This window comes from Lepisosteus platostomus, chromosome 7 (assembly GCF_059453375.1).
Source record: "Lepisosteus platostomus isolate fLepPlt1 chromosome 7, fLepPlt1.hap1, whole genome shotgun sequence".
NCBI classification, from domain to species: Eukaryota; Metazoa; Chordata; class Actinopteri; order Semionotiformes; family Lepisosteidae; genus Lepisosteus; species Lepisosteus platostomus.
In genome coordinates this window covers 12,141,237-12,169,042 of record NC_142617.1, presented here as the reverse complement: position 1 = coordinate 12,169,042, position 27,806 = coordinate 12,141,237, and the positions used below count along the sequence as shown (strand labels likewise).

The 27,806-nt window shown below is 40.9% G+C and overlaps 1 protein-coding gene across 4 annotated transcripts; it reads right to left on the bottom strand.

Moving 5' to 3' along the window:
- Positions 1–26,795, bottom strand: LOC148658202 (angiomotin-like protein 1). 4 transcript variants are annotated; one of them, XM_088639289.1, is made up of 16 exons: positions 26,651–26,774; positions 24,217–24,284; positions 23,993–24,108; positions 23,549–23,596; positions 18,360–18,506; positions 16,957–18,010; positions 14,413–14,671; positions 12,827–12,971; positions 12,042–12,131; positions 7,028–7,173; positions 6,499–6,648; positions 4,662–4,852; positions 4,134–4,259; positions 3,504–3,730; positions 2,826–3,083; positions 1–2,472 (listed from the first exon to the last, which is right to left on the bottom strand). In XM_088639289.1, the coding sequence occupies exons 3-16, from the start codon at positions 24,078–24,080 to the stop codon at positions 2,354–2,356; spliced, it is 3,048 nt and encodes a 1,015-aa protein (XP_088495415.1). In that variant the 5' UTR covers positions 24,081–24,108; positions 24,217–24,284; positions 26,651–26,774; the 3' UTR covers positions 1–2,353. The 4 variants fall into 4 exon arrangements, 3 of the variants coding, with proteins under 3 accessions (XP_088495415.1, XP_088495414.1, XP_088495416.1); XR_015940040.1 differs by lacking the exon at positions 24,217–24,284 and having other exon boundaries at positions 2,715–3,083; positions 26,651–26,795; XM_088639288.1 differs by lacking the exon at positions 24,217–24,284 and having other exon boundaries at positions 26,651–26,794.
- Positions 26,796–27,806: the final 1,011 nt, after the last annotated feature.

Below are 27,806 nucleotides of genomic sequence, written 5' to 3'. Positions count from 1 at the left end.
GAGTGTCATGCGCAGTTTATTCTGTACAATACAATTTGTAAGGCACTGGTAAAAGCAGCAAAATGTAGGAAACTCTTTGGTTGACAAGATCACTATTTGCAAGGAAAGAAAATTCCTTTGTCCTTTTATGTACAATTGACCTTTCTGTACAGTTCTGTACAACTCTTCTGTACAAACCCAGAACCACAAAACCAATATTAATTTACACCTTTAAAATCTACATGGAATGAACTAAAAAAACACAATTGCAAGAAGAGGGAAGAAGTGCGACATCCACATACAACAAAAGAATTTCCTTTGTGAAGCAGGACCATTGGCTTAACACACATTCCGTTGCCAGGATTAGGAAAATAACATAAAACCAAAGTCATTGAAGTGTAGACTGGAAGATGCACCACACCATGATTAAGAAAGCTGATTGATTTTGAAGTGGAATACATTTGTTTCAAGTTAAACTGATAAAGCTCTCAAGGGGGATTACAACATTGATATACCACACCTCAGGCATTTAGTGATCTGTAATATTCATCTTGGAAACCAACCTGTACTAGCATTCTGACTGAACACTGCTTTATCAAAAAGGGCATACATAAAAAGTAGATACATTCTACAACAATTTGAGATGTTCAAGTTCAGAAACATTGACTATTCTCAATCTCTTACATCCTTTCAGACATTATGTATTGAGGTTTCCATTTTTGCGATCCCTGTTAAATCTCCTCTTTTCTCATTTTCACCCGTGATATTATATTTTCTTATCCCGATAGTAACCAGACATCTCTTGTTCATTACCTTGTGCTTTATTTGTGTACAGTGTCCTTCCTTGTTAGAATTTTCCTCAGAAAGATAAAGCGATAGTTTTGTCCGATTCTTAAATTAATTTAATTATTGTTACCATCTATGACATGTTGCCCTAACCTCTCAGATGGGAAAACTGTATTCCTTTGATTTTCACAGGCAGTCGGAGAAAGAAAAGAATCCAGGTGATCGCTAGCATGCTAAGTTGAAGGAAAGAAAATACAAACACAAAAATATGTACAACAGTACAGAATAAATGCAGTGAACAAGATTAATATATTTAACAAACAAACTTTTCACTTATGTGGCATTTCCTTGGTCTTTTTCAGACAAAAATAGATTTTCCTTTGCATCTTCATGTAACTCACATAAATGCCTTAATTTAAAAAAAACTGTGACTCTCATAGTTCTGTATTTCTTCAGCATTCTGGGTAAAACCATGGTGGCTGTGTTGGTCGACCAGCATCACAATATACTATTAACCCTGGCCTTACATTTTGAATAATGTCGTTAAGGGCAATCAAATTGAAAAGGTGGTTGAAAATTGTCTAGAATGGATTACACCCACCAGAAACAGTGTACAGGCCAGTATAAGAAACAGGTCAAGCTGGTCTTTACCCTAAATGTGTTGCTAGATCTCTTCATTCAGCTGTAACAGCTGTTCTAATTTTCTTGCAAAATTGTGATGGCAGACTGATATAGCCATCAGTCCCATACCTCCCTCCTTGATCTTTTGATGTCATGCTAGAGCACACTATGAGTAGGGGCAACAGCCTTAAGGAAAGCAAGGCAGAAACAAAAGGGCCTCAGAAACAAAGCTCACATTTAAAACCAGACATACAAACAAAGCTGATCACAGGACTAGCTTTTCCCCCCCCCCGTGTCACCCAAAGAGCAACTTAGTGAAACATGCAAACAACGTCTTCTAACATTTTTCCTCAGATCATCCTTTGTGGTTAATGTAAATATTAAGTGTCATGTGCTTTTTTAATCCCTCTCTGGTAAGTTGGCTTTCACTTTATTTTTCTATTGAACACAAGCTCCAACTGGTAGCTGTATCGATCCCAGTCCTCTCCTCTCTCTCATCACTGTCCCATCTTAGCCACCCTTTTTCAATACGCTGCGGTCTGGAACTCTCAGACTGCAGTTTGGACTGCCAGTGATTCGTACACAGAACAGAGTATTTAAGACTTCTTTGTACGGTAACAAAAACGAAAGCCAAAATAAAGCATACCTACTTTTTTGTGATTCTCAAGACAACTGAAAACTGTCTTTTCGTTTCATCCAGCTGCATGCCCTCGTTCACTTTCTCCATCATCGTCATGGTGCTGTCTCCATTCTGATCCTTCACCTTTTGTCGTTTTGCTTCCTTCAAGCAGTCTTCCCAACATCCTTTGCCCCCAAAACTTTAATAATACCTTCTCACCTTTACACATTTGTCATCTTCCCCTACATCTCTCACCATGTTCATCTCTCTCCAGGCTCCATGTTCTCCAACACCAAATCCTTGTGCTTCCAAGTGTAAATTCCTTGTAGTAAAAGTGCTTGCCATGTCCTAGATGAGTATTTCCACCACATCAGTATCCAGGAGCTCCTGTCTGTATCCAGGGTTGCTGCTGTTTCTGCCCATCAGGAGTCTGTTATCTGGGGATTTCACTGGAGCTGAGGAGCTCTCTGAACAAAAGATGAGAAAATTATTTCAATAGTTTCGACCAGACAAAAAGGAGTTTTTAAGGCAAATTGTGAAACTGTAGTTCTACTCCCTTCACCCAAAATTCTAAATTTACAGTCATATGAACAAGATACTGTATCTTCTTTTATTTCGAATCTGAATTCATCACAAATTTTGATTTTTGCCTAACTCTGGAGGTCGACAGCTTGTGACGAGGAAAGCTAATCAATCACAGAAAGCCCACCTGCAGAGTCAGACAGAAGACCTTAAAGCACCCCAATCTCTGTACGGGCCAAGAGAGCAAAGTAAATGCCTGGAGAGCTGTGTCGTTATTGTTTCACTAGGTCTTCCTCACCCATCTTCTCTGAGCCCCCTTTAGTGAGGGTGTGCCGCAGAATGGGGCTGCTGCCAGGGGTGGTTCCCAGCCTGGTCCTGCCAGATATGGGGGCAGCTCTCAGCAGCTCAGGGCTCTTGTCTGTCTGGGTGCTGCTGTCCTTGCTGCCTGTCTTGATGTGGCCCGAGAGCAGAGGGGTGGAGGGCAGGGAGGAGGGAGCAGGGACAAGTTGGAGGGAGGGCAGGAGGTGCTCCATGTTCTCTTTCCCTAGGAGGAGACCTGAAAGATAGAATAGTAGAGCTCAACCCACTTAGCAGGCCTACCTCGTTCTTTAACATAATGATCAGATGCCTAAAAGTATTTTCTTTTGTGTTTGGTTTTTATATTTACAACTGTACCTTATCGTTTGGGATTGAGAACATGCACCCCTCAGTAGCACTCTATGGGGTACTGCTCTAAAATTACTCTCTATGAGGTCTGTTTCTTTCAGAAAATAGAGGAATCTATGTTCACTCTTAGCTACTCCACATGTTTGTAATTTAATCAGGTGTGGATAATATCCTTCTAAGAGCACAGGAACATAGGTTAATCTCTGGAAAAAAATAGCTGCTCCTTACTTTTTCTGTATTTAAGTGAGGTCCTGGCTTTCGAGTGTGGTTGCCTGTCAGCACCTGCGTTTAGTTATCACATTACCCTCACCTGCACTGCCTTTCCAGCCTCTGTCTTCCCTCCTCTCCTCAGGGATCTGGCTGCTGGTCTGAGAGCTCTGGCGCAGATGCAGGCCAGTTGCCACGGAGATGGATGGAACAGAACGGGCGGGGCGCAGCAGTACAGCGTCAGTCTTCCCAGGCTCCTTCCTGGAGCGTTGCTGCAGCACCTTGATCATGGCATCCTTCTCGATGATCTGGGCATGGAGGTTCTTTATCCTATGAAGAAACAGCCACACGGCCTGTCACGGCTGGAGTTTCAGATCCACCGATTACAGTGATTTCGCTGATGTAGATGAACGAGAAACCATTTGCAATAGACCCATAATTTTTCATGGACCTTTACAACTTAAACTTAAAAAGTTATCAGGCTTGTGCTAAGCGTGGGTTGTGCTTAAAGAGTGTTCAGTAACACAGCTGTGCCAATCCTTTAAGAAAATAAGAAAATGCATTGAGAAGAGCGAGTCCATTTAGCCCTCGGTAGATCACCGCTGATGCAACTGGTGTTGCATCTACTTCACTTGCTGTGCCTTGCGGTTTTCAGAGGTAAATGTGTGGGCTCCACTCCCTACGGCCTGTGACTTGTGAGGAGTATTTCCATGTCTCTCGGGCATCTGCCTACCTGTGCTCCATATCTTGGCATCTCCGGTTGGCCTGAAGAATCTCCTCCTCTTCCTGCCAGATCCGCGCTTCCAGGGAGCTGTCACTGTAACTGCCGTTGCGGGAGTGGTTTATTATCGTAGTGTCCCTGTGGGCGATGGGCAAAGCCAGAACCGTGCTATTAGAAAATCCCCTCTGCTGCACATTTAGACTTCAAGTAGGAGCATGTCATATAAACAAAAGCCGTGAAGTTGGAAACTGGAAAGCCACAAGAGAAGGCTGAGCAATTTTCTACTCTGGAAAGCCACGAGAGAATGTTGAACAATTTTCTACTCATTAAAATTTCAATCCGTTTCACATTTTTGGGGATCTTTCCTATTTTCAAGACGTAAAGGATAAGCTGAGGCAGGTTATTCCATATTCTGCAATTTTAGTGTCTTTCTCCACATTGACATCCACTGTAAACTTGCCCTGGCGGAGACAGCCCCGGCCACACAGTGTGAGCCGGGCAGACTGCTCTGCAGCCGGGCGCTCTGCCAGCTCGTTGTACCTCTGTGCCGCGGCGGTGGCTGCGGCGTCCATGGCGAAGTGCCGCATGGCGCTCTCCTCCAGGTACTTCTGCTCCCACTTGGTCATGTCGGCCTCCAGCGCCAGGATTCGCTCCTCCTTCTCCCGAAGCAGCTCCATGAGCGCGGGGGCATTGTATTCTGAGGGGGGGATGGCCTGGGCTCCTCCCTGCCTCTGCACGCGAGAGAGAGAGGGGACGACTATTCTCACCGAGAGCGCCCATCACTGTGACCCTGAATCGAAGCACTGGTGCTCCAGGAGGTGCGAGAATGTATGTTCTCGCCAGCTCACTGCGTTCCCTTGCTGGACGTTTGACATACTGCTCTCTTTTCAAAGAGGTTCAGAACTACTTTCAAGCTTTTTTTTGCCACCTGAGTCTTTACTGAAGTGTTTTTTTTTGTTGTTGTGGCTCCCCCCACCAGACACACACACACACTTTGTTGTTACATACTATACACAAAAGCAAAAGAGCTTCCCAAACTAACCCACATGCTCAACTCTGGTTTCTGACAGTACAAAAATCAAACGTGTCAAGTTATGGGCAGTCACACGCTGCAAGGACTCCAACCACACAGTGTGATGCATTATTTGAAACTGAAACGAGACTGGTATGAATCCACATTCACTTCATAGTCTTTACCCAGCACGGCTGAAAGCCTTGCTCTAGGATGGGCATCATTTAAAAACCAATGTAAAGAGCACTTTTTGATTCATTTCATGTGAACATTAGATTTCTGTGTTCACTTTTTTCCCCAACTTAAAATCAGATAGGCCCTTTTCTTGATTTATCTATTATCTTAATTTTTGATCAATCTTAGTTTTTGTAAAAAAATTGTTCATGTCCTATTTATTTGTCAATACACCCAAAGCTAAGAAAAAAAGTAGCAGCATTCAGTTACGGACAAAAGATTCTCTAAGCTATTTTAATTGGCTTTATGTGCAGACCCAAAACATGATGCTATGAACAGAGGCTAAAAATATAACATCTGATAAGGAATTTTGTTATAAAGTCTTTGAATTTCAGAAACTCAACAATTAAAGACTAAAGGGGGAAGCTAAGGAGCGCTTTGAACATGTTACTGTAAGCACTTTTTAATAAAACAATTTACTTTTAATATAGTTTCCCTGAGCTTTCTTTGAAGCTTAATGTTTGATTTAATTGTATTTTCATGGTGGATGCAATTCAGTCTTAGTCTTGCTTTTTTTCTGGTGTTCTGTATTTATACCCTATAATTATGACTAAAGCAGACAACATAATTGCAGGCATAAAAAAATTCAGAAGCATAGAATGTGGAGACTCCCTTTTGCGGCAGAAGGAAACTGGCAAGAGACCTTTGGGATATAAGTGTAGATCTATCCACCAATAATTCCTCCTCATTGGTCACTAACCTCTAACATCTGTGGTTTCTGTTTCATTCCTAGGATTCGGGCACTGTTATGAGCCCTGGAATAACTGTCTTCAGTTTAAAATAAAATAATTCTTACATACTGTAGATCTAGACCTGTATATATCTGAAATCAAGATTGGGATGGACCTGCAAAGTTTAGAGAGAAGTAAGAGAATTAAGTCCCTCATGAAGTGCAATCACATGTACAACTAAGTATTTAAAAAAACAGGATTCTGAGGTGAGTAAAAGAACAATAGCGAATCCTGTTTTCACATCTCGAGTCCTTACGCGAACCGATAGCTCTGGTGCCGAGCTCGTGTCTGAAATTAAAAATGAATGGCGGTCTCGTTCGTGTCCCTGTCCTGACGTCCCATGGAATGTGGCGTGCAAGCAAGAGGTGGAGGTGGTGAGTGGGGGAGGGTTGGGCCTCACCTGTTGTGTTCGCAGCGACTCCAGTTCCCTCTCCAGCCGCGTGCGCAGCCTCTTCTCCAGCTGCTCCCGTTTCTCGCAGGCCGCCTGCAGCTGAGACAGGGCCTGCTGCAGCTTCTCCACCTTCTCCACGTACACCTGCTTCTTCCGCAGCTGTCGAGAGAGGACAGCCACGCTCGGGAGTCAGGAGTCCGCGCTCGCACGCCCCACACGGCCCTGCAACCTCCAGCCGGGTCTCATGGCTCGGATCACTTTACTGCCACCACTGGCCTTTTCGCCCAACACGCTTCTTATCTTTAAGGGCACGAACAATCTTAAGTACTAAATGACTAACGAGAAGAAGTTAGCAATTGCTTTGACTGAGCAACAGATTAAAAAAATAGTAATCTCCCTGGAAAGAACCCAGCAAACCACAACAATAATGAAAAAGGAAAAAAAAAAAATGTCCATTGTGATGAATGCACAGGTGCCACTGCAACACAAGCGGAGGGTATTAAGCAGCACCATGGAAACGCAAGGGCCTACATTTTACCTCCTCCTCCAGCTTGACTACTTTGCCCTGCGCGTTGTTCAGGGCCTGCTCCAGGATCTCGATGTGCCGCCGCTGGTCCTCATTGGCTGAACGCAAGGCCGCCACCTCCATCTCCAGCTTGTCCCTCTCCTTTACGCCTTCCCTGTCTGGGGAGAGACGGGCCTCAGCTGTAATCGTCCACAGATGGTGGGCAAGGGGCCAGATGACCTCTAACCATAAAAACGAACAGCCAGTAAAAGCTGAGTGGGTTAATTCAGAGTTTACATACCAGTAAAGCCTGCAGGTCTGGGGTGTGAGGCTGTTGGAGACCTCAGTAACAGGAAACATCTTATTCACCAAAGCACATTACCAACTAATCAGCACCACCAAAAATTCAGGAATTAATTATTTGTAAAGTGCAAAAGGAGTTCACATGAGTTTGCACATGATAATTCTTGCACTAATGGTCCCTGTATTAATATTTATTATATTTCTCTATATGAATATAGAGTAGCGCAGGCACTATCAGCAGAAATGCAGAATTGCGCACGGACTACGGTCTTGCTATCACTAGGCATCCCATGACTATCACATCTGATCCATCTGCATAACTGTTTTCAGACTGCAGGGGCTACAGTGCCACAAATTCCAGGAAGAAATATCGTATCCATCAGCAGAATGACTGTAGCTCTCAGTCTCTGCATGAAAATGCTCTGAATACTCAGAGGCCGTTCAGGGGCCATGCTGAAGCTGAGAGTCTCAATCAATATCTCCTGGAGGCCAGATAACACGGCAGCGGAGAATGGTAGAGTGTTTTAATTACCAAAGAGTGACACTGTGACTTTGACAGCCATAACAGAAGATAAAATTTGATGAAATGGGTCAAGGTAGGTGTTATACTGACTGAATGGCGGAAAGTGCCATTGTTACAGATTGAAGAGACTATTATTGCTCGGCAATACATTAACGGTCTTTCCTACAGCTCATTTCGCAATGTCCGTTTTGCAGTAGGACAAAGCAATTCAAGAAAGAGCTAGATTTACATTAGAAAAACTATCAAAAATTTGAGGTCTTGATGTCCAATAGTCCAATAGGGTATCTGTCGGTCTAACTCACCAATGCCATCGAGAGGAGACAATTTTAAGTACTCAGCCTTCACCAGGTGGCTGTAGTAGCACAAGAAAAGTGGCAGAACATCCCACAGCATTCCGTCCAGAGGCTGATCAGGTCTGAGAGTCAACAGTGCCAGTTGTGTGTTAATACTCATACCTGACTCTATGCAATGTTTTTATTTTTACAATGTTTTATACAGTAAACGTGATTCTCTGATATACTGATTTTGTTCACATTTTATTCACAGTGATATCAATATTAAAGATATTTGATTACAGTGTTGCATTGCTATTTTTAGAGGAAAAAATGTGAAAAAATATTGCAATATTTTGCACACCAGTGCACCTGCCCACATGTACTGTATACTGTATGCACATGTGTATTTTTAAACACAAACGTTAGTACAAGGGAATTTCATGTAGAAGCAGAACCCATAAATGTTTGTTATCCAAAATACTTACACAAGAATTAGGACCTATGTGAAGAACTGTGTATTTATGAAGTATGAAGAGGCACGGGGAGGAGTAGATGTCTTTCAAGTGTTGCACCTCCCAGATTCTAATCAGGACTCTGGAGCACATTGATGAGAGGCCTCAATTCCAAATGAGGAAACTGCTGACATTTTCATTTTGCGGCCCTGCATGCCGCTTTGTTCTATAAACGCAGCAGCAGGTTCAAAGAGGGGCCAGCAGACAGTGCTGGCCTTGGCAGCTTAACAAAACACGGACTTCTCTCTCAGGCATGGACGGCATGCCCTGTAACCCAATTTAGATAGGTGCACAGGACGGGAGAGCTGTTAGCATACTGATGCCAGGGAGATGAAGGGACTGCTATCACTCCACAGGAATGGGTGCTCCAAAATAGTGATGACTGACAACTTGCTTTTGGTCCTCTGCCATGGTTCAACTACCATCCGACTACTAAACCTCAAGACTTTCTTTGCAAGATAACAACTGCTTACAGGTTACTCTTCTTTGGCATTACAATGATGTAGCATCAAAATAAAAGTAATTCTGTCTCCTAGCCATAGACCCACATACAGTATCTCCGTTTTACATTCTTTAAATCTCACCGCCTTACAGACACATTCTAGTCGGGAACAGAGAGGAGGAATCTTGACTCATTGGAGACAAGAGCTGGAGTAATTTATGAAGGTGCATCAAGAGCAATATGTATACGGTAACAGCAAGATACTGGCTTGTCCTTGGAAAGCCATCTGTGCTTCTACCACATGGCAGCACAAGGGAAGAGTAACCATATCTTAACAGAAATTATATAAAATACTTTCATGGTGCATAATGTCTGCAATGGAAAGTAATAAGCACATAAGAATTGAATTAACTGTAAGTACAGTGTAACTGAGCATTGGAATTGTCGGGTATCCTTTACAAGGGGTGAGCATTTAGATAAACACATCTCACTTTACCTTTAGACACCTTTAGGGTATCATAAGGGCACAGAAAAGGAAAGTGAATAGGCTTCTTTAGTGTTAATGAAAATGCCCTACACCTACATAAACCCAGAAAGAAATTAAATAGCACAGCTTGGGCTTATTTATCTGCGCCTGTGAGCCAGCCCACGGTGCTGTACAGTATTTATTTTGTAAAGACTGATTTTTCTAGGCTCACAGTGCATGGCTAAAAGCACACAGAGATCACAAACCATGCCTCAGAGCGTGGCCAGAGTGGTCGTGCTTCAGTCTGTAGGTCACAGCCATGTAAGAATGTTTCCTCCTGTGAGCTTGCATGCTTGAGGCATTTCTCTAATAGCAAGTCAGCATTTCAGGCCAACAGTGCAAAATACCAGAGAGTTGAGAGATGAATACCAGGATTAGTCTTAGCGATTTTCAGAACTGGCTGGTGGCAGGGCTAATCGGTTCTAGAATAAGAACAACTGTGCTGACCACTTATTTATTTAAAATAACTCTAATTGTGTTACCTTCTTCATTTATGTGAAAGGACTCTTGAGTTTCTTAGTGTTTTTCTGTCCCCCAGGCTATCTTGCCCAGTGCCAAAGAAGACGATGGCTTACAAATCCTAGTTTTTAAGGTCCAAGACAAGCTAGTCATATTCCAGTCTCATCTTAAAGACAGCATCTAAAAACAGCAGCTTTTGCATTCACTTCCAATCATCTTTTCAAATTTTATTTTTTTAAAATCTTTAAAGATTTAATTCTTATGTCATAACACTAGCATGTGTTATAATGATTAGTACTAGTAAACGTGAGAAAGAATATCCCACAAGTATGCACAAATAAGGCATTTGACACACCAAGTATAAAGAGCGTACAATGATAAGACTATTTTAAGGTAGAGTTGCAATTGTAGCAGTAGCTGAGGGATTAATCCAGTTCCATTTCAGGTAAGAAATCATGTTGCTTTAAGTGGTGCTGGTGGACCTTTAGGTGGCAGTCTTCCCCCGGACCAGAATTTCCAACCTAACAACCCACTATGGTGACAGGGGACAGGGTGCTTTGATTGAGATGTTAGACCAAAATCCTAACTACTTGGTCAATAAAGATCTTATGGACACCTTTCTGTGCCAAGCACAGGGGTATTAACCCCAATGTCTTGGCTAAATTTCACTCTGGGCTTGGGCAATCTGGCATATCTAAAATTGTTAATACCTCAAACACAGACACGATCACAGTCTACATCAACTTCACAAGCCAAGTGGCCTCTTTTCTGACTAACAGAGACATTCATGACAGCCCCCATACGACCCTAATAAACTTAAGCTAGAGACAGGTGTTGTTTGCCAAGACTCAAAGACTGTTATGAGAACACTCACATTATTCTAAATGTTCACCAAGTGAAGATTAAACAAGAAAGCTTTGATCCAAAATAGCCATCTATATTTCTAAACATAAAGATTTTTTTGTTTGTTTTTAGAGCTGTACATTTGCACAGCTCTATGTACATTTGTACGCATTTTTGGAAAGTAAAAATTTGCAGCTCCGTTTTGGTGGAGACATTTTTTTTTATTTCTCTGTATATAGTGAATTCTCTCTCAGCCCAGCCGTGTTCTCATCAGTGATTAGCAGCAGGAGGAAGTGTGTTGAGCAGTCAGAGGGCATGGGATTACCTCTTTCTTAGTCAATGCTTGCCCAGGGGACAAAGCCATCATTAATTACAACTGCCATCTCTAATAGACCACAGAACTAAGAATGAGAGGGCATGACCACTGCTAACTCTCACTGAATCGTAAAGGCCGAAGATATTGTTTGACACTTTCAAACCTGAGGCAGACACTCAAGTGCATCCAACATGGCAGACTGTCATACAACTGCATTTCTATGGAATGCACATTTTTAAAATGACCAGACTTACTAACAATATTATATGCGATGAATTAACATAATATAACAGACTGTTCTTTTTCCAAAGACTATGGTGATTCCATCTTACTTAACTAAAACCAAGTGCCCTGTGAGCTTACAGTAAGTTTAAAGTCATGAAGGTAGCGGGAACAATTCCTGCTCATCTTTAACGATGGCCAAATTGTTGAATGCATCTTTACTGTTGTGTAATGGCGGTGAAACATTCCATAGCTTGGTTTCTCCAGCAATGTACATAAATGCAACATATGAGACACATGATCTGAATGTGAGCTGTGTAAAAGTCTTCAAAGATTATGGGCTATTCAGCTTTCAAGTGTTGCATTATCTGATCTGCTGTGAGTAAAAAACAAAACTAAATGGTACCATTGTAGTACCATTTTATTTTTATTCATTTAATTTTATTTGTCACAATTGGCCTACAGCACTATCCCACTTTTTCAGCCACAGCTTAAAAAAAAATTATACATATATAGCTCCAGAAAAAATGCACTGTAAGAGCAATCTGGAGAAAGCCTTGAACATGAGTGCATTAACGCAAACTCTGTTATTCCAAGAGCATGATCTTGAGAAGCTGAATACTCACTCTGTGAGAGATAAAGACCTTCTGTCCTGCAATCTTCACTCTCCTCCAGGTCCCTGCTGGCCAGCTGCCTGTTGGCAGTTTCTAGGCGATCTGCACACAAACAGGAAATGCAATAAAGCCAACAATTCTTAAATAAGACAGATGCACTCTCAAGGATGGAATTCAAACACAGCCCCCAGGATAGCTTGACTACAGCTCCTGTTATCACCAGTCTGGGACCACCTCATGTTGCTGCAAACTCAACTAGCATGCATGTCGGACTGATCAAGCCTTTAAAACTGGAATGTATTGTAAAATACATGACAAAGAAATCAGAAATCAATACCCATCCTCTAAACCCCAAAGAAATCAATTATTCAAAACCACATGGAGGACATATGGTTTTTGCATGGTATATTTAGGGAAACCATAATATGACCTGGACAGTAAAAATATATAAAAAAAGAAAATATGGGGAATGGTGTGAAGCATCCAGATTATTCCTTGATCCTCCTTTAAATTTGAGCACATGCCATTTTGGGGTCTTCAGAGTTTAGTTTACAGACCATGGTGGTGATCTCTGAGTGAAACTGGGATGAAGTGAACAGTAGAAAGAACATTTTTCTAATGAGCACATTTGTGCAAATGGCAGGCAGGAAAAGTAATGAAAAAGGTCATCTAAAATTGGATAAAAGAGTCTCCAATTAAAAGGAACTGTGAGGTTTCTGAGCATTATGCATTAGACAGGACAATCTCCTGAACACAGAGAGGGTAGAAGCCTGAGGCTTTTTGGTTTGTGTCCTGACCTCTCAGATCCCTGTTGAAGTCATGCAGTCTGCGGATCTCTCCCTCCAATTTGTTCTTCATGGCCTTGTCCAGCGATTCTCTCCTGGAGGAGCTTTTCACCAAGCTTTCATAGGCCTCTGAGATCTTCTGGATCTCCTTCTCAAACTGAAACACAAGACTCACTGAGCACAGCCCTTCACAGTGTGGAGCCATGGTCTCTGTGGGATTACTTGTGTGGTGAACTGCTGCACACCCCCATACATTCTTAACCACAGACTCATTACACGACAGGGCAGGATTACTTGTCTGGAAACTTACAGAACACCATGGGCTGGTATGTTTGTGAAAAGGCTACTGATATTAATAAGCTCAGTGGCAGGATATTTTAGCAGTGCAGAACATCCAGAATGTTTTAACTCATTATTTAGAAGCATCTTTACCTTAGCTATTCATAATATTTTAAATCTGTATAAAGCAGCTGTAAGGCATAAAAAATAACTGTGATATAAGCAACTTCAATGTGTAAAATGGCCTTTATGCAGGGATATTCGTAAAAAAAATACTAAGCTTGCTAACTGGTCCAATTTTATATTTTAGCTTGTCTTTTTTTACATTACCATGGTAAGAAAGCAACAGTTTGTGGATGTGACATAGGTAAATTAGTAAGGTTGTACTCTGGCATGCAAACCTATGCAAGAGAAATTCAATTTTGACCACACTCATCTATATTACTGCTGGAAAGCATTTATTAACAAATGCCCCATCCACCATTTATCTTATGTTTCCAGATCAGCAAGTTTAAAATATGAACTCTCTACACATAGCTGCCAGTCCAGGCCCACACACTTGTGGTGTATGGACAGCAGGAGCATTATCAAAGACACTTTTGTTTCAAGTTTTTATATGGGAGAGGAAGAGTGATCTGGCAATGAATCAAGCTCAGGTTTCTACTCAGTCACCAGTGAGCTGCTAGTGTCCCTTCAAGACCCACTCTCTGCAACACTTGCTGTTTGTGATGCCACATAGAGATACACAGTCCCACCCCCCTCATCAACAGTTCTGGTTGCCAATGCTCTCCAATGGCACCCTTAATGTGCACCAGTCACTTTATTAAAGTTTCATTTTTCTATTGTTTTTCCCTTTCACAGGCTTCTGCTTTGGGTCCTGGGTTTACTTTTTTTGTGTCTTCCCGATAGGAGGACAGGTTGTTATTTTTTCATCTGCACTTGTGGATCATTTATCTCGACCTCTGAAAGCGAGATAGATCCAGGCACGGATCTGTATCTAAGCCAGATCTAACAAGTAATAAAAGCTCCCCTTCACACCAGAAAGTCATAAAAAGAAAAGCTGGAGTTGGAGATTTGGCAAAACGTAAATTAAAAAATTAAAGAAACTTAAATACTAAGCTGATGGTAATTTTCTAAAAACTATACTGTAAATACAGATATACAGTACTTTTCTACTTCAGCAGCAAATCTCTAAATGCAGTTGGAAAATACCATCTGACTTACAGGACGCTGCTACATTTGGTGAAAGGGAAAAGGGGCAAAAGAAAGATCGGCAAAACTCCATCAACAAGAACAAACAACCGAGCTGTAATAGCTACCCGCTGCAGCTTGGAGGCTTTCTCACAGTAGCTCTGCATCTCCTGGCGCAACGACGTGTTCTCCTCAGACAAGATCTCCACCATCTGCTGGGCACGGGTCACAATGGCAAAGGCATCTCCTGGGAGCTGCTGGCTGGTGTGGGCAAGCGACGATGGCGGTGGAGGAGGAGGAGGCAGGGACCCCGACTGCGAAGAGGCCTGCGAGGACATGGGGCTGTGCTGTTGTGAGGCCGGGCTGCCGAGCGAGGGCTGGAACTGTCTGGGGAAAGAGAAGAGCTGAGCTCACCTCCAAAGGACCCAACCAGGCAAGAGGAGAAGACGTCCCGCTGCCTACCGGTTCAAGCAGTGTAATTTCTTAACGCCGGAGAGCAAAGGCAAAAACCACACGCATGGATGCAGGATTTCAGAACCGGCTCTCTTGAAAAAGGTTAAAAAAAGGTTTGCCAGCAGCCATATCACCCTGTAACACACAACTGGCAACCCACTGAAGCTACGCAGGTGTGAGCCTGGTCAGTACCTGGATGGGAGACCTCCTGGGAAAAACTAAGGTCTCTGCTGGAAGAGGTGTTAGTGAGGCCAGCAGGGGGCGCTCACCCTGTGGTCTATGTGGGTCCAAATGCCCCAGTATATTGAAGGGGACACTATACTGTAAAAAGGCGCTGTCCTTTAGATGAGACGTAAAACTGAGGTCTTGACTCTCTGTGGCCATTAAAAATCTCAGAGTGTTTCTTGAAAAGAGTAGGGGTGTAACCCAGGCGTCCTGGCCAAATTTCCTATTGGCCTTCATCAATCATGGCCTCCTAATAATCCCCATCTATGAATTGGCTTCATCACTCTGTTCTCCTCCCCACTAAGAGCTGGTGTGTGGCGAGCGTACTGGTGCACTATGGCTGCTGTCGCATCATCCAGATGGGGCTACACATTGGAGGTGGTGGAGGGGAGTCCCCATTACCTGTAAAGCGCTTTGAGTGGAGTGTCCAGAAAAGTGCTAAATAAGTATAAGGAATAGTAATAATTTTTATTATTATTATTAAAAAAGATTAGAAATGAGAACAAGCCATTCCGCCCTCTCTCTGCCCATTTTGTTGCTTGTAATTAATTGATCAGAGCATCTTATCCAGTCATTTCTTGAAAAAAGTCATTGCATCAATGTATTGACAACATAGCCGGGCAGCTTGTTCCAGACTCCCACAACCTGACTTTTTGATTTTTGTTCTTGTGCTAAATTTTTTGTTGGCATCAATGCATGTCTATCTGTGCCAGTGGTTTATGGGTAATCTACAATTCCATCTTCTTAAAACAATATATCTTGGATCATGGGGGTGGGCGGTTCCTAGCGTCTCCATGTTGGACTATTCTCACAACTAGCTATATTCTGAAACAGTTTTGATTCATAGCATTCCTAGAGCTTCAGGGTACTGTATAACCTCTTAACAGTTTTCTCGTCAAAATAAAGTTGCTAGCACAAATTAAAAATACATACTGTGGTTTACTGCACTGAATAGCTAAATACATTTTACCTCTCATTTCTGGCTTTGATATGCATAAGGGTTCTCTTACAACTCAGGATAAAATAACTCACAAATGTAGGAAATGCTTATACTGCATAATAAAATTGTGCTTATGGAAAGCTAGTCCACAGGAATGGTGAACTGGACTAAAACATAGCAGCGGATTTAAAATGCAGTCACAAGATGTCAGAAACACAGGTCATGGTATACTGTTTCTCTTCATGCAGAAAGCATTTAGAATTGCTTATATTATTCTTTTTTTATCCTGAGCTATAATTATGACTGGACCGTGAGAAAGTCTTGCCATTTCAGGAGTGTTTGTGAGGAGCAGAGATCTGCAGATTTTCAGCTCTTCTGTTAGACATGTTCTGATCCTCTGTAAATACACTATGGAGACAGACTGAAGATCAATAGGCTACTTATTGAAATTTAGACTGAGGTTATATAAACTGCCGTTTCTTCCTCCCCTTTATATCCAATACTCCAAGAAATAAAACAAGTGCTACAAAAGCTATAAAAGCAATATACTCTACTCTGGCAGAATGTTTCTTTTAAAAGACTTTGGGAGGGAGCTTTGACATATAAGGCTGTTATAGTTTAGAGAAGGCCTTAATACTTTATTTCCGCCTTGTTCTGATGTATTAACCTTTTAATGCCTTAAATAAAAGAAACTCCTTATATGTCAAACAGCAATTACTATTTTAGGTTAAAGACAGAAATGGGAAATTGGCAGAAGTTAGATGACTTTGAAAACTGAAGCAAGAATTGATAAGATTTTAACTCAATACATCTCCTGTGTGTACATTTGCTTAAAAAATATGTGCTGTTCTGAACACTGACCATTTACCTGTAATTAGTACTTTTGTATCTTGCTCAGAAACACCTGACATTTTAACTCAGTGTATCCTACTGTAAAAACAACTGAACTCTGTTAAATTCTCTTTTTGCTGTTCTACGCAGGTTTAAGGTGAAAAACCTATCTGTGATTTTTGGTACTGTAATTACAGTGAATGAGAGAAGAGAAGGCCCCTACCTTGTGCAATACTCCGGAGGTGGTTGGTATCTTACGAAGGTGACCTCCGTCTTCATCGACTGAGGTGCAGGATACATTTTGGGCAAGTCCAGCATCGCTCCTGAATGCTGGTCGCTGAAGAAGTGCCCAGTGTCAAGAGGCTTGCTCGTGGGGGACAGGGCCTGCTTTGTTTTGTAGGGGTACTCGGGAGGGGGGCCTCTGGGGTCCCCTCCCTTTCCCGAAGGCGGCTGGGAAGAAGAAGGAGCCGATACCCCTCCTCCACTCTTGAACCCTTTGCTGGCTGTGCTCTGGGACGGCAGGCTGCTGCTCCCGGATCCCTGCTGGTGCTGCTTGGCCCCGTTCCTCTCCAGGGACATCTGCATGATCCGTTCGCTAAGAGAGCGCACGTGCCCCTCCTTCAGCAACTTTAGGGCTTCATCGTTGTGGGGTTGCCCCGTGCCGGACCGGTTCACAGTCGCCCTCCCTTCCGTCCTGGCTTTCTGGGTGGCAGCAGCACTGGAGGTGGGAGCTGTTCCAGAGGCCACGTAGTAGCCCGAACCGATGGAGCTCTGCTGGGGCTGGCCACGGAAGAACTGTGACTGGGCCTTCGCTTCCTCGTAGGTGGGCAGCTCCTCGTTGTTCTGCTGCGGCTGAAGGGGCCGGGTCCCCTGTTTCTCCATGGAAGTGTTATCCACCTGATGCTCTTGCCCCTGGGGTTCCTGCCGTGCTGACTGGTGGACCATTTGTGGGTCTTCTTGGAGGAGGTTCTCGGTGGAAGAAAAGGTACTGGTGACGTTGCTCGGGGAGAGGCTGGTGCTTCCTGTGGCTTGGTGTTGATGTTGCTGCTGCGGCTGCTGTGGAGGTTGGGCTTGCGACGGCAGCTGCAGTGGCGGTTGCTGCTGCTGCATGGCCAGCAGGCTCACGTTGTCACTCTGATGGCCACCATACCGTAGGTGCTCTTGCATCAGGCGCTGCAATACTGTACCAGAGGCCACCTCCTCAGAACCTCTCATCTCACACTCTGGGGGACTGAGGGGGCTTGGCGCAGGACAGAGGCTGAAATGGGTCTCCTCACCTGCACAGAAATCAGACATGAGTTCAGCTGTAAAGAACATCACTAATTCAAACAAGTCACATCATTCAAACAATAGAGGTAGCAGCCATTTTTACAATTCTTCCTTTCCTCAGCAAAGTAACAAGTCCTGATGGAGATTTGCAGTTTACTGATTTGGAAATGCCTTTAATGTCAATGTCATCAAGATGGTTGACCCTAAAAAGCAATGATACACCAAGATCTGCAGCTCTGTTGGAAAAACACAGTATAATGTTATTAGAGAAGAAAATTGAACAGAGAGAAATGGCTTAAGATGTGGTTTCTGAACAAATTTCATTTATTCTGGCAGTGCCTTGTTTGTTTTCTTTACCTGATTCCCTCTCTCCTCTGGTGAGGAACTCTGCTGTTAAAGAGGAGGGTTCATGGTTGTTTGTATATGTGGTGCGCTCAGGATAGCAATAGACAAAGTCATCCAGGATGCCAAGAGGACTGTGCAGACTGTGATAGCCAGGAGAACCTGCAGGATAAAGAAGAGGTTTTCCGACTGATTCACTGTAGTGCTAAACTGGACACGTTTTCTTGAACTAAGCACTATCAAACAAATTCAACACAAGAACTGGAGTTCTTTTTTCCTTAAAGATAGTACTGCTCATCAAGGAGCAGGGCTGTGACCACAGTTACAGTAGTTAAAGTTAGTTTGTACTATGGGACTGTTACCTTTGGAAACCATACAAAACAACAAGTGACCTGTGAAATCAGATATTAACAGACAGGCCCACTTAAACTAAAGCTCCATGCCCATAAAGCAGGCCTGCACCTAATATAAACAATTACTAACACATTCAGAGCTGAGTGAAAATCCATAAAGGAGAACAAACAGAGGTCCAGAAAGGGCTAGTTTTCTTTTTGCAGTAATTAGTTGCTTGGCAGCCAACAGCACTCTCTTATCCGTCTCCCTTTACCGATATCCGATGATAATGGTAATTAGCTCTATTATCAATATTATTATTCATGATATTTGTGTTTATTCATTTTTCATAAATAGTTTGTGTGTTCACTTTGTGTTTCCTCTGGGTGCTCCGGTTTCCTCCCGTGGTCCAAGAACATATTGGTACGTTACTTGACTTCTTGGAAAATTGGCTGTTGTGCACAAGTGTGAGTGTGTGCATATCTGTGTTTGGGTCTTCCACGTACCTGTTGCTTGCCCGGTTAGACTCTGGCTCCCCCCATGACACTGAATTGTTAGAAGCAGTTGGAAAATGGATGTATTCATGGAATGAGTACCCTGTCGACATCAAACTTGTAGAAGTTGCCACACAAAACAGAATTGTATTTAACATGATTCCACCTATTCTCATTTACATTTGTTCTAACTTGTAAACTGCAATGCATCAGTTAGAAACGAATAAAAACTGCAACACAACAATTTCAATACTGAATTTAGTCACAACGCAGCTTGGGTATCTTGAACTAAGATTTCAAACAAATTCCAAACGGTGTAAGTGGCACATATGCTCTGTATAATTTTTTCTCAAAAATGTGAAAAAGAAAAATTATAATAGAGTAAGGTGACATGGCAATTCATTTACCTAGAAACATTACTGGTTTTCTGGCATTATTGTCATCAAGGGGAAATTTCTCCAACAATTGGAAACAGACCAGTCTGATAAAACCATACCATGTAAATTGGGCAGCATGTGACACAGGCTCTTGGTTCTCATGACTTGAAGTTCCTGAGGATGTGTACAGAGTTTTAGCAGCTACAGGACATGTGTGATCACTCCCAGCACAAATACCCTCAGAGAACTTTATGTTTAATAACATCGGAAAAAATGAAGAGGAGAATTCCTTATTTGACTCTGTTGAAACAAAGTCAGGCATTAAAAAAAAACTTTAGGGCTTGACTAAATCAAAACACCAATCCATCTGCCCAATGCAAAGTCCCAGCACACTACTCAATGTTGGTTTTTCATTGAATAGCTATAAGAAATTACTGGTTGAACAGAATACTGCCCTCAAGCTTTGTTCTTGATATATGGTTTACAGGTGGGTAACTTTTTCCTCTATATACATTAGATTTGGATTTTAGCCCCAAAAAGTCCTCTTCTTCTTCCTCCTTACACTATGTATCATTTCTATTATTGTGTGTCAAAAACAACAACCACCATCAGGTATTCATATAAAAAAGAGCCTTACTTTAAAAGCACATTTCATGATGCAACATTCTGTTTAAATGCAAATCTGTGCATAAATAAGGCCTAATCATTAATGACTTCTCACATTATGTATCTTATGGCAGTGGTGGGACATACTGATTTCTGGTGTTACTCCAGCTGAAGACAGGTGGATGAAGGAGAAAACTGAAAAGGTCTTGGGCATCAGAGCCACGCATGAACCCTTCCTATCTGGGATGCATTCACCTCGATGGATGGTGGAAATGCACATTGGGGGAGGGTGTGTACATTGGCAATGTGATGCCTTTGACCTCTAGGTCAGTGACTCAGTATTGTTGCAGTCAGTTTGATATTTCTTAGCATCTGCTTTGTAGGGAATCGTCGTCTTGATGCATCGCACCAGCAAACCCACTTGAAGGTGACAAGACTGGCAAAGCAGTGACAAGAGCAGAGCAGGCACCTTTACATTTGAACATAACACATTACAAGGGTTTTTCTTCAACAAAACGGCATGGAAGTGATTTATTTGATGTTTATGAAAAGATACAAAGTATTACATGTGGTATTCCTTTTATAATTAGAAGATGTGCTTTTTCCAGCTTTGGTGATCCAATGATGTACCCTAGAAGATGCCCATGGAAGGTCTAAACTGCCCTCTCTGTGATCAGGTATGATTTCAATGACCTTTTTTTTATTCATTGATGTTTATTAGTTTTATCTTGACAAGAGCAGGGATACAGACGTTTTTAAGGCTTTCCTTTCCTGAGAAAATATTATGGAGTCTGGTTTGACCAGTGTGGAGTAAGCAAAAAATCTTCCATTGCTGAGCACATTTACAGCAATTCACATTCTTTTAATTGGGTCAGAAACATCAAATAAACCAGACATTACTTCATAAAAGCATAATATAAGTCTAAAGTTCTGGTATTTTCAGTCTTCTTTTTGATCTTCTCCGTGAGATGAATAGTAAAGTGGATAACTTAAATTTCTGATAGTCTATTTTGGGGGGTTCAAATTAAAAATTAAATGTTCCTGTGCAAACCTCTTGAAGATTTTGTACTCTCCAAGTCAAAAATTAAAATTACATTTTAAAATCCCAAGGTGTGTATGAGTATTGCCAAAAGAGTTATTACATGACAAAAGTGGTTTTATTTATTTAAATGACGACATCTTTTAGTTTTTATAAAAATGAGGGACCCCTTGTCGCAATGAAGCAAGGTCTTAATGTGAATCCTTTGGTGGGTAAATATCACTGACGGACTTCTAACTACACAACGGACGCTCCACAAAAAGGCAGATGGCTGTCATCTCCCGTTAAATGTCTAGAAAAAAGACAAGGTCCTGAAACAACCAAAACTATGAGCACATACTGTGTTTCTGAAAAACACATTTTGGCCACAAATTAGGTTTTAAGTACTTTCCGACGCATTATACCAAAGTTGAAACAAAAGCTACTAAGGTACATTCCACCACCCAGTGACACTATACAGAGTATAAAATAAAGTAAACTTGTCAGAGCTATTGAAATGTAAAGCGTGTATTTCATTAGATTATTTAAGATTTCGGAAACACCTCGAGTTATCTTAAATTATTTGGAAACAAATGAAAATGTAATAAAAAGGGCATAAGATCATCTTTATTACTATGGAATGCAGAATTAAAACAAATTAGTAAATTGGGTTACATCGATACCATCTGCTCTTAAACATACCTAAGCCTAAGGATGAATTAAGGTTACAGTGCATCCAGGACTTCTTCCAGCTTTTAAACAGCTCACATATTTAAAGTGTTCAACTTTATCTAAAAAAATCTTTAACCTGAAGTCAACAAGCGCACAAATACCAATAAATGTTGAAACTGGGACTACAATTTCTTGTGTTAAATACTTGAAAACCAAGATACTTATCAGCATGGACACGATTGTACTTTTCTCCGATTTTGGAAAACAATCTGCTGTTAATACGTAAATGCAGATTACATTTTTGGGTAATTACATTCTGACGAAATCAGGAGATAAACTAGTACGACCGAATGTTCTGAATTTGGATGCCGAAATAAACATTTTTAAAAAATCACGGAACAGCTTAGAATGTTCTTCTGTATTACAGCAACATAAAAGAAATGCAAAGAAATCCTGCTGCAGTTCTTTGCCTCAATACACACAGCCCCTAAGAGAAGAGCAGCTCAACAGTACGCTATCACAGTACAGTAAAAGCCTAGCAGAGTTAGTGCATACTATTGACAGACACAGAAAAGTTCACTTTCAGCGGCACGAAGGACATAGTGTAACTCTCAATAAAGTAGTTACTATTTCTATTTTTTATTATTAATAATAAGTCATACAATCGGTTGTTTCAATAAATTCTACCATTAAAATGGACGAGAATGAATCGTCAGTACAGTATGTGACTTTCCTCTAGAAACCTGCTGATGAAAATTAAACACTTAATATTTGCTGAAAAATATATAACTTGAATTCAGTAGCTTAGCCGCTGCGAACAATGGGATACAAATTGACAATTCGAGTTCATTGAAATATTGGAAACTGCGGTTTTTTCTTTTTGTTGCCTTTGTAGCCTTGACTTCCCCGCAACATAAAAAAACAACACTGTAGCCTTTTTAGGTATAATGAAGTCGCAAAAATAACATGTGATATGTACCAGTCAGCGTTAGCTAATGACACCCAGCAGCAATAAAACAACAACAAAATACTGATCTTATGCATGAAAAATAAATTTTCTGAAGGGCTTACCCTTTTTACGTTTTTCTTTCAGCAGTTTTCGAAACGTTTCAATAGTCCAGTGAATCGCACAATCTGTCTTCTCCAGCACCGCTAATAATGTACGCAGAATTCAATCAATACTTTCCTTAAAGATGTGCCTGGCATAACGTTTTGAAAACGGTTCTATCTAGACAGAGCGGAGAGGGATAGCCCGACCAACAACAATCAGATCCATTCATAGTGGAATGAGAAGAATGCCTAACTTTTACCTACAGCTAGACCCGCTATTCAGCCTGCTGGGTCTTAAAGCCGATGAAGTTTGAGCTCATCTGAGTTTTGACATTCTACCGCATGGTCCTAATGTCCACTGAATCTGTTTTGGATTGCCATCCGTCATTTGGATTTCTATGTCCTTAGACAGCTGGTTTTTAATGGATAGGATTGTGTGTTATGTGTTACTTATTAGTTGTAATACTTTACAAGCCGAACACTATCATCCGGTTGCATACTGTACAACAGTACAAGTGCAAGTACAGTGTACGTCAAATTATTTGGTGTTCATTATTTCTTGCTTAAAACACCGTACACACAAGGCAGTTCAGGAAGGTGCTGTGCACTTTCAGTTAAAAAGTGGTTCAGCCTAAAAGAACAAATTTGACTTACCTATCTGATCCACAGCAAACTGATTCCCCAGATGTTCCATTTCATTATCTGCAAATAATGAAAATAACATTGCTGGCAAAAACGTATCTGTGTATCCAATACATTTGAGCTGCTCCTGTTATATTGTTCAGCAAAAAGACACTTATTACCTGAATTTAACATACAGCAAATTGGCATTACAGATTAAAATTAAAATTAAAGTTTGGTATATTCAAATTTCAATATACTGTGATATATATATATTTAGCTTTGGAAAACATCCATTAATATTTCTCAGTGGTTGAACCTGGCATTGAGCATACCATCCTGAAAATCCTATATATTTAACTTAAACCATATTGGCAATGTCAGGTAAAAACAAAAGGATAGCTATCACGGGCCTGAAGTAGGGATTTCTATCTATTCATCTGTATAAATACATATTATCATCGGCCTTGTGCTCACCTCTGAGACTGCTGGAGCAATGGTGGATTCCAATATGAGCCAACCACCGGGCCACATCATCAGGGATCCAGTTGTCACCAGGATCCATTACTGCTCCTTGTGTTTTGTAGATGCTCCTGGATTTTCAAGGTTTAAATTTCAGAAGGAGACATAAGAATCAGATGTTAATTAATGGCCTTTAATCGAAGAATCCCAAGGTGTCTTACTTATGGGAGGGGACTCACTTCCTTCACGAGTGAAGTGCAGCATCCATCTGGTGATGCATAGCAGCCATCATACACCAGCAGCCCCACTCAACAGCAGATTGAGCAGATTAGAGAGAAATTGCTTTACCAATTGAATTAAGGGGGTGCTTAAGAAGACCAGAGTGGAATTTATTCTGGACAGCTGGGGTTAATACCCCTACTTGTGCAAAGATTGTCATGGGATCTTTAATAACCAAGTCTGCAGTTTAAGATCCCATTTGAAGAAACCACACCTCCTGAGTGTTTCCCAGGTCACCATACTGGGTCAATGGCATGGAAGTTCTGAAGTACGATTTTTCATATGATTGTTACAGTCAAGGAGGCATATGTAAATCCCTGCATCTAATAACAGTTTAAAACAATTCTTTCAAATAATTCTATCCCAAAACATCATAACAACAGACTAGTATGAACTGATTCTTTGTCACTTTCTTTTTTTTTTCTGATGACCTACTTCAAAATGCACAGTGTTTGAGTGAAGGTGGATTAGTTGTGCTGTAGCATTATGAGAGTGAACCCGTGAGGCAATTCTGCACTGATTGGAATCATGATATGTATACAACTGTGAATAACGCAACCCATATATTCCCATGTAGTTCATATACAGTATATCACCTGTCATGTTGTGTAAAGCAAGCATTTCATGTAAAGGCAATGGAAAAACGCTAACGCATTATAATAAAACTATAATTTATTAAGATTCACTTAACCACAAACTAATGTTTGATTAATGTTTAATTGCTGTTCAGCAGATGTGGTTTGGATAAGGAAATGTAATCACTAATGGCATTTATGACTTTATATTGCTTTTTTAATATTAAATATGGGCTTTAAGTGGACATCGGAACATAAGAGAGGTTACAAACGACAGGATTGTGCCCATCTAACACATTTGGCTGCTTGTAGCTATGTGATCCAAGAATCTCATCCAGCCATTTCCTGAAAGATATCAGCTGGGGTATCAGCTACAACATATGTCAGGGTAACAGATGTACTTCTCATTCTGTAATAGCATAGTAACAAAATATTATAAAGGAAACCATAATAAATTAACAGACAAGCATATATTTTAGTAGGACTGCAAGAAATATGTAATATAAGTCCCTAAATAACTTTGAAATTTGTTTATGAAATTTGTTTTTTAGCGATACTTCCAAACTATCTTTCTTTATTGACTGATTTTTCTACCTTGGAAGAGTTTCTGTAATTCACCATGGTTATGGTGCTTAAGACAAAGGTCTCTGGAAACAGCATGCTGCAAGAATTTCAAAGCAGCCCATAAAACTCTTTTACTGCTGGAGAGATTAAAGCACTTCTGAGGTGCTTCTAACACCTTCGGAATGCACCTCAGGATAACCACTCACATGGAACTCCAAAGATCTCCATTACATGTTTTTATTAGTTGATGTTAACTCTTTCTGTTAATGCATATAGTAAATACAGGTTCCCATTTGCCGAGGTAATAACCAGTTTCCAAGAAAGAGTAGCACCAATGTGAAAATGTGTCTGAGCAATGGAGCAAAGACTTGGACTCACAAAGCTCATTTTTACATTTGGAAAATGTGCCATCCTTAAAAATAAGTATAGCAGTCTGCATATCTTTCTAGAAATATAATAAAGAAAAACTGAATTTCAAAAACACCGTGGGTTTACAGTACAGTTTGGATGTTTTCTGTCACATTTGTGTAATCTGTGGTCTCTAGATAAACACACTCAAATTGAAGCTATTGAAAGATAGCCTGGAGGAAGTAATATAACAATGGCAATATTATGATGTGGAGATAAAAGTCTTTTGATCTTGGCAGTATGCAGTGTATCTGTTGCCCTCATTGTTGTTTAATTGTTTTTGCTTTCTTGGTCGTGAATTACTGAAAGTTTCTTCTACATGTATAAAGTGTGGTTTGTGCATGTGAGGTGGCAGAAGAGCAACTTGTCTGGTCTCTTTCTGTTAACTCTGTACTTCAGAAATTACAATAAATAAAAGTTGTCTTAATCAAAAACAAAAAATAACCCCCTAAAACAACTGATATAATTTTAGGATAATTTTTCCTTTTCCTTTTCAATGTTTACTTTCTCGGGATTGAGCTGGCGAACACAGTAAATACATATTTCCTGGTAAGGGATTCATAATAGAGAAAAAAAAAACAGCCAAACTCAGTTGATGAAAATAACAAGTTTTCATGGCTGAAGTGGTCTGGCTGAATAAACCTGAATATGCCCTTCAGACTATGTGCATTAAGGCCACCATCTTAAACCCCAATATACACAGTAACAGCACTTACAGACCGCATGCTTGTGCCTGCCTTGGCAAAGCTCATAGAAGGTTTTTTACATACATACAAATATGTATACATAGAATTTGATAAACAAGAATTACTCTCTTCTGATAGTTTCCAGAAGATGGATTTCTTACCTGTGTTGTCTCCCACGATCTTGCTGATAAGCACGGTTCCTCTGTGGAGTCCAAACAAAAGGCTTTTTCTGGTTTTGATGTAAAATGTTTGTGAACCAGGCAGGGTGACGCCGGTATCAGAGGTATGCAGCTGTTGCCCAGACTTGCTTGGTGCACACTATGAAAGGCCTTGAAGCAAGTAAGCAGTGCTTTGCCAATGAATCTTCATTGAGCAGTCACACAACTTGAAAGAACTCACACACAAAAATGAGTGACCTTCTCAGCTATCTTTTCCACAGTAACAACACATTTCAAAAGGACAGGATTTGAACTCTGTCTCAGTACTTTTTTATTTTAATCTTGCCACATTTAACAGTGAAATTTAGATTGTTTTTGTGACATTTGGTCACAACAACCATAACAGTTAGAAGAGGGTTGGTGTGCGGCGTTAACCATGGATCGTGTTAATAACTAAAAATTACTTTACTTCTCTGGATTTCAAAATGTTACTTTAAGCTGATACATTTACCACATTTCCCTTATCTCTGTATTAGAAAATTAGTACAGCTGGTTGCCAATTTTAAATGGTCCTGAGGGAAGGAAACTATAAAATGTGAGTCATTCAGTTTTGTGTCCTTATAGGTACTGTTAGGAATGTTATATCACAGCCTTGGGTCAGTGGGTCAGTACATTAAAAACAATTACGAAGCGCCCGTGGCTGAATTTCAGTTCAAATAAATCCAGGAACATTTAGTAATATAAATTAGCATGATAAAAGAAACAAATGTCTCTGGAATTCCTTCACTTCCTGCAGAGTCCTCTAAAAGGAATGGTAGGTTTAAAGAAAACGCATTCAAATGTCACAGCTGAGGTGATAACTTGCTTTGTTAACGCCTGGAATGCAACATCTTTCCCTTTCTAGCCACACCAAAACAAACTAAGTAAAAAGAAAGAGAGACAAGCAAGACAAAACCCCAAAAAGAACACATTGAATTGTTTTTTTGCAAAGAGCCATGCTAGTGCTGCTCTTCTGCATTTAAAATTACGTCACTGGGTGCGATGTGAAAAACCATACACAAGTACTTTTGAATGCAAATAAGAGGAACCGATTTTAGATTTTTAGATGAGAGGTTATTTTCCTTATTTGACAAGGTGGCCCCCAGATTAATATAGAAAA

Excerpts from the sequence above, each read along its gene's own strand:
- LOC148658202 (XM_088639288.1), bottom strand. The coding sequence starts at position 24,080 with ATGGATCCTGGTGACAACTGGATCCCTGATGATGTGGCCCGGTGGTTG. Across the intron at positions 18,507-23,548 it reads GTTTGCTGTGGATCAGATAG|GTTCTCCTGGCTATCACAGT; the intron begins GTAAGTCAAATT and ends TTTATCCTGCAG. Across the intron at positions 2,473-2,825 it reads AGGGGGCTCAGAGAAGATGG|AGAGCTCCTCAGCTCCAGTG; the intron begins GTGAGGAAGACC and ends TCTTTTGTTCAG.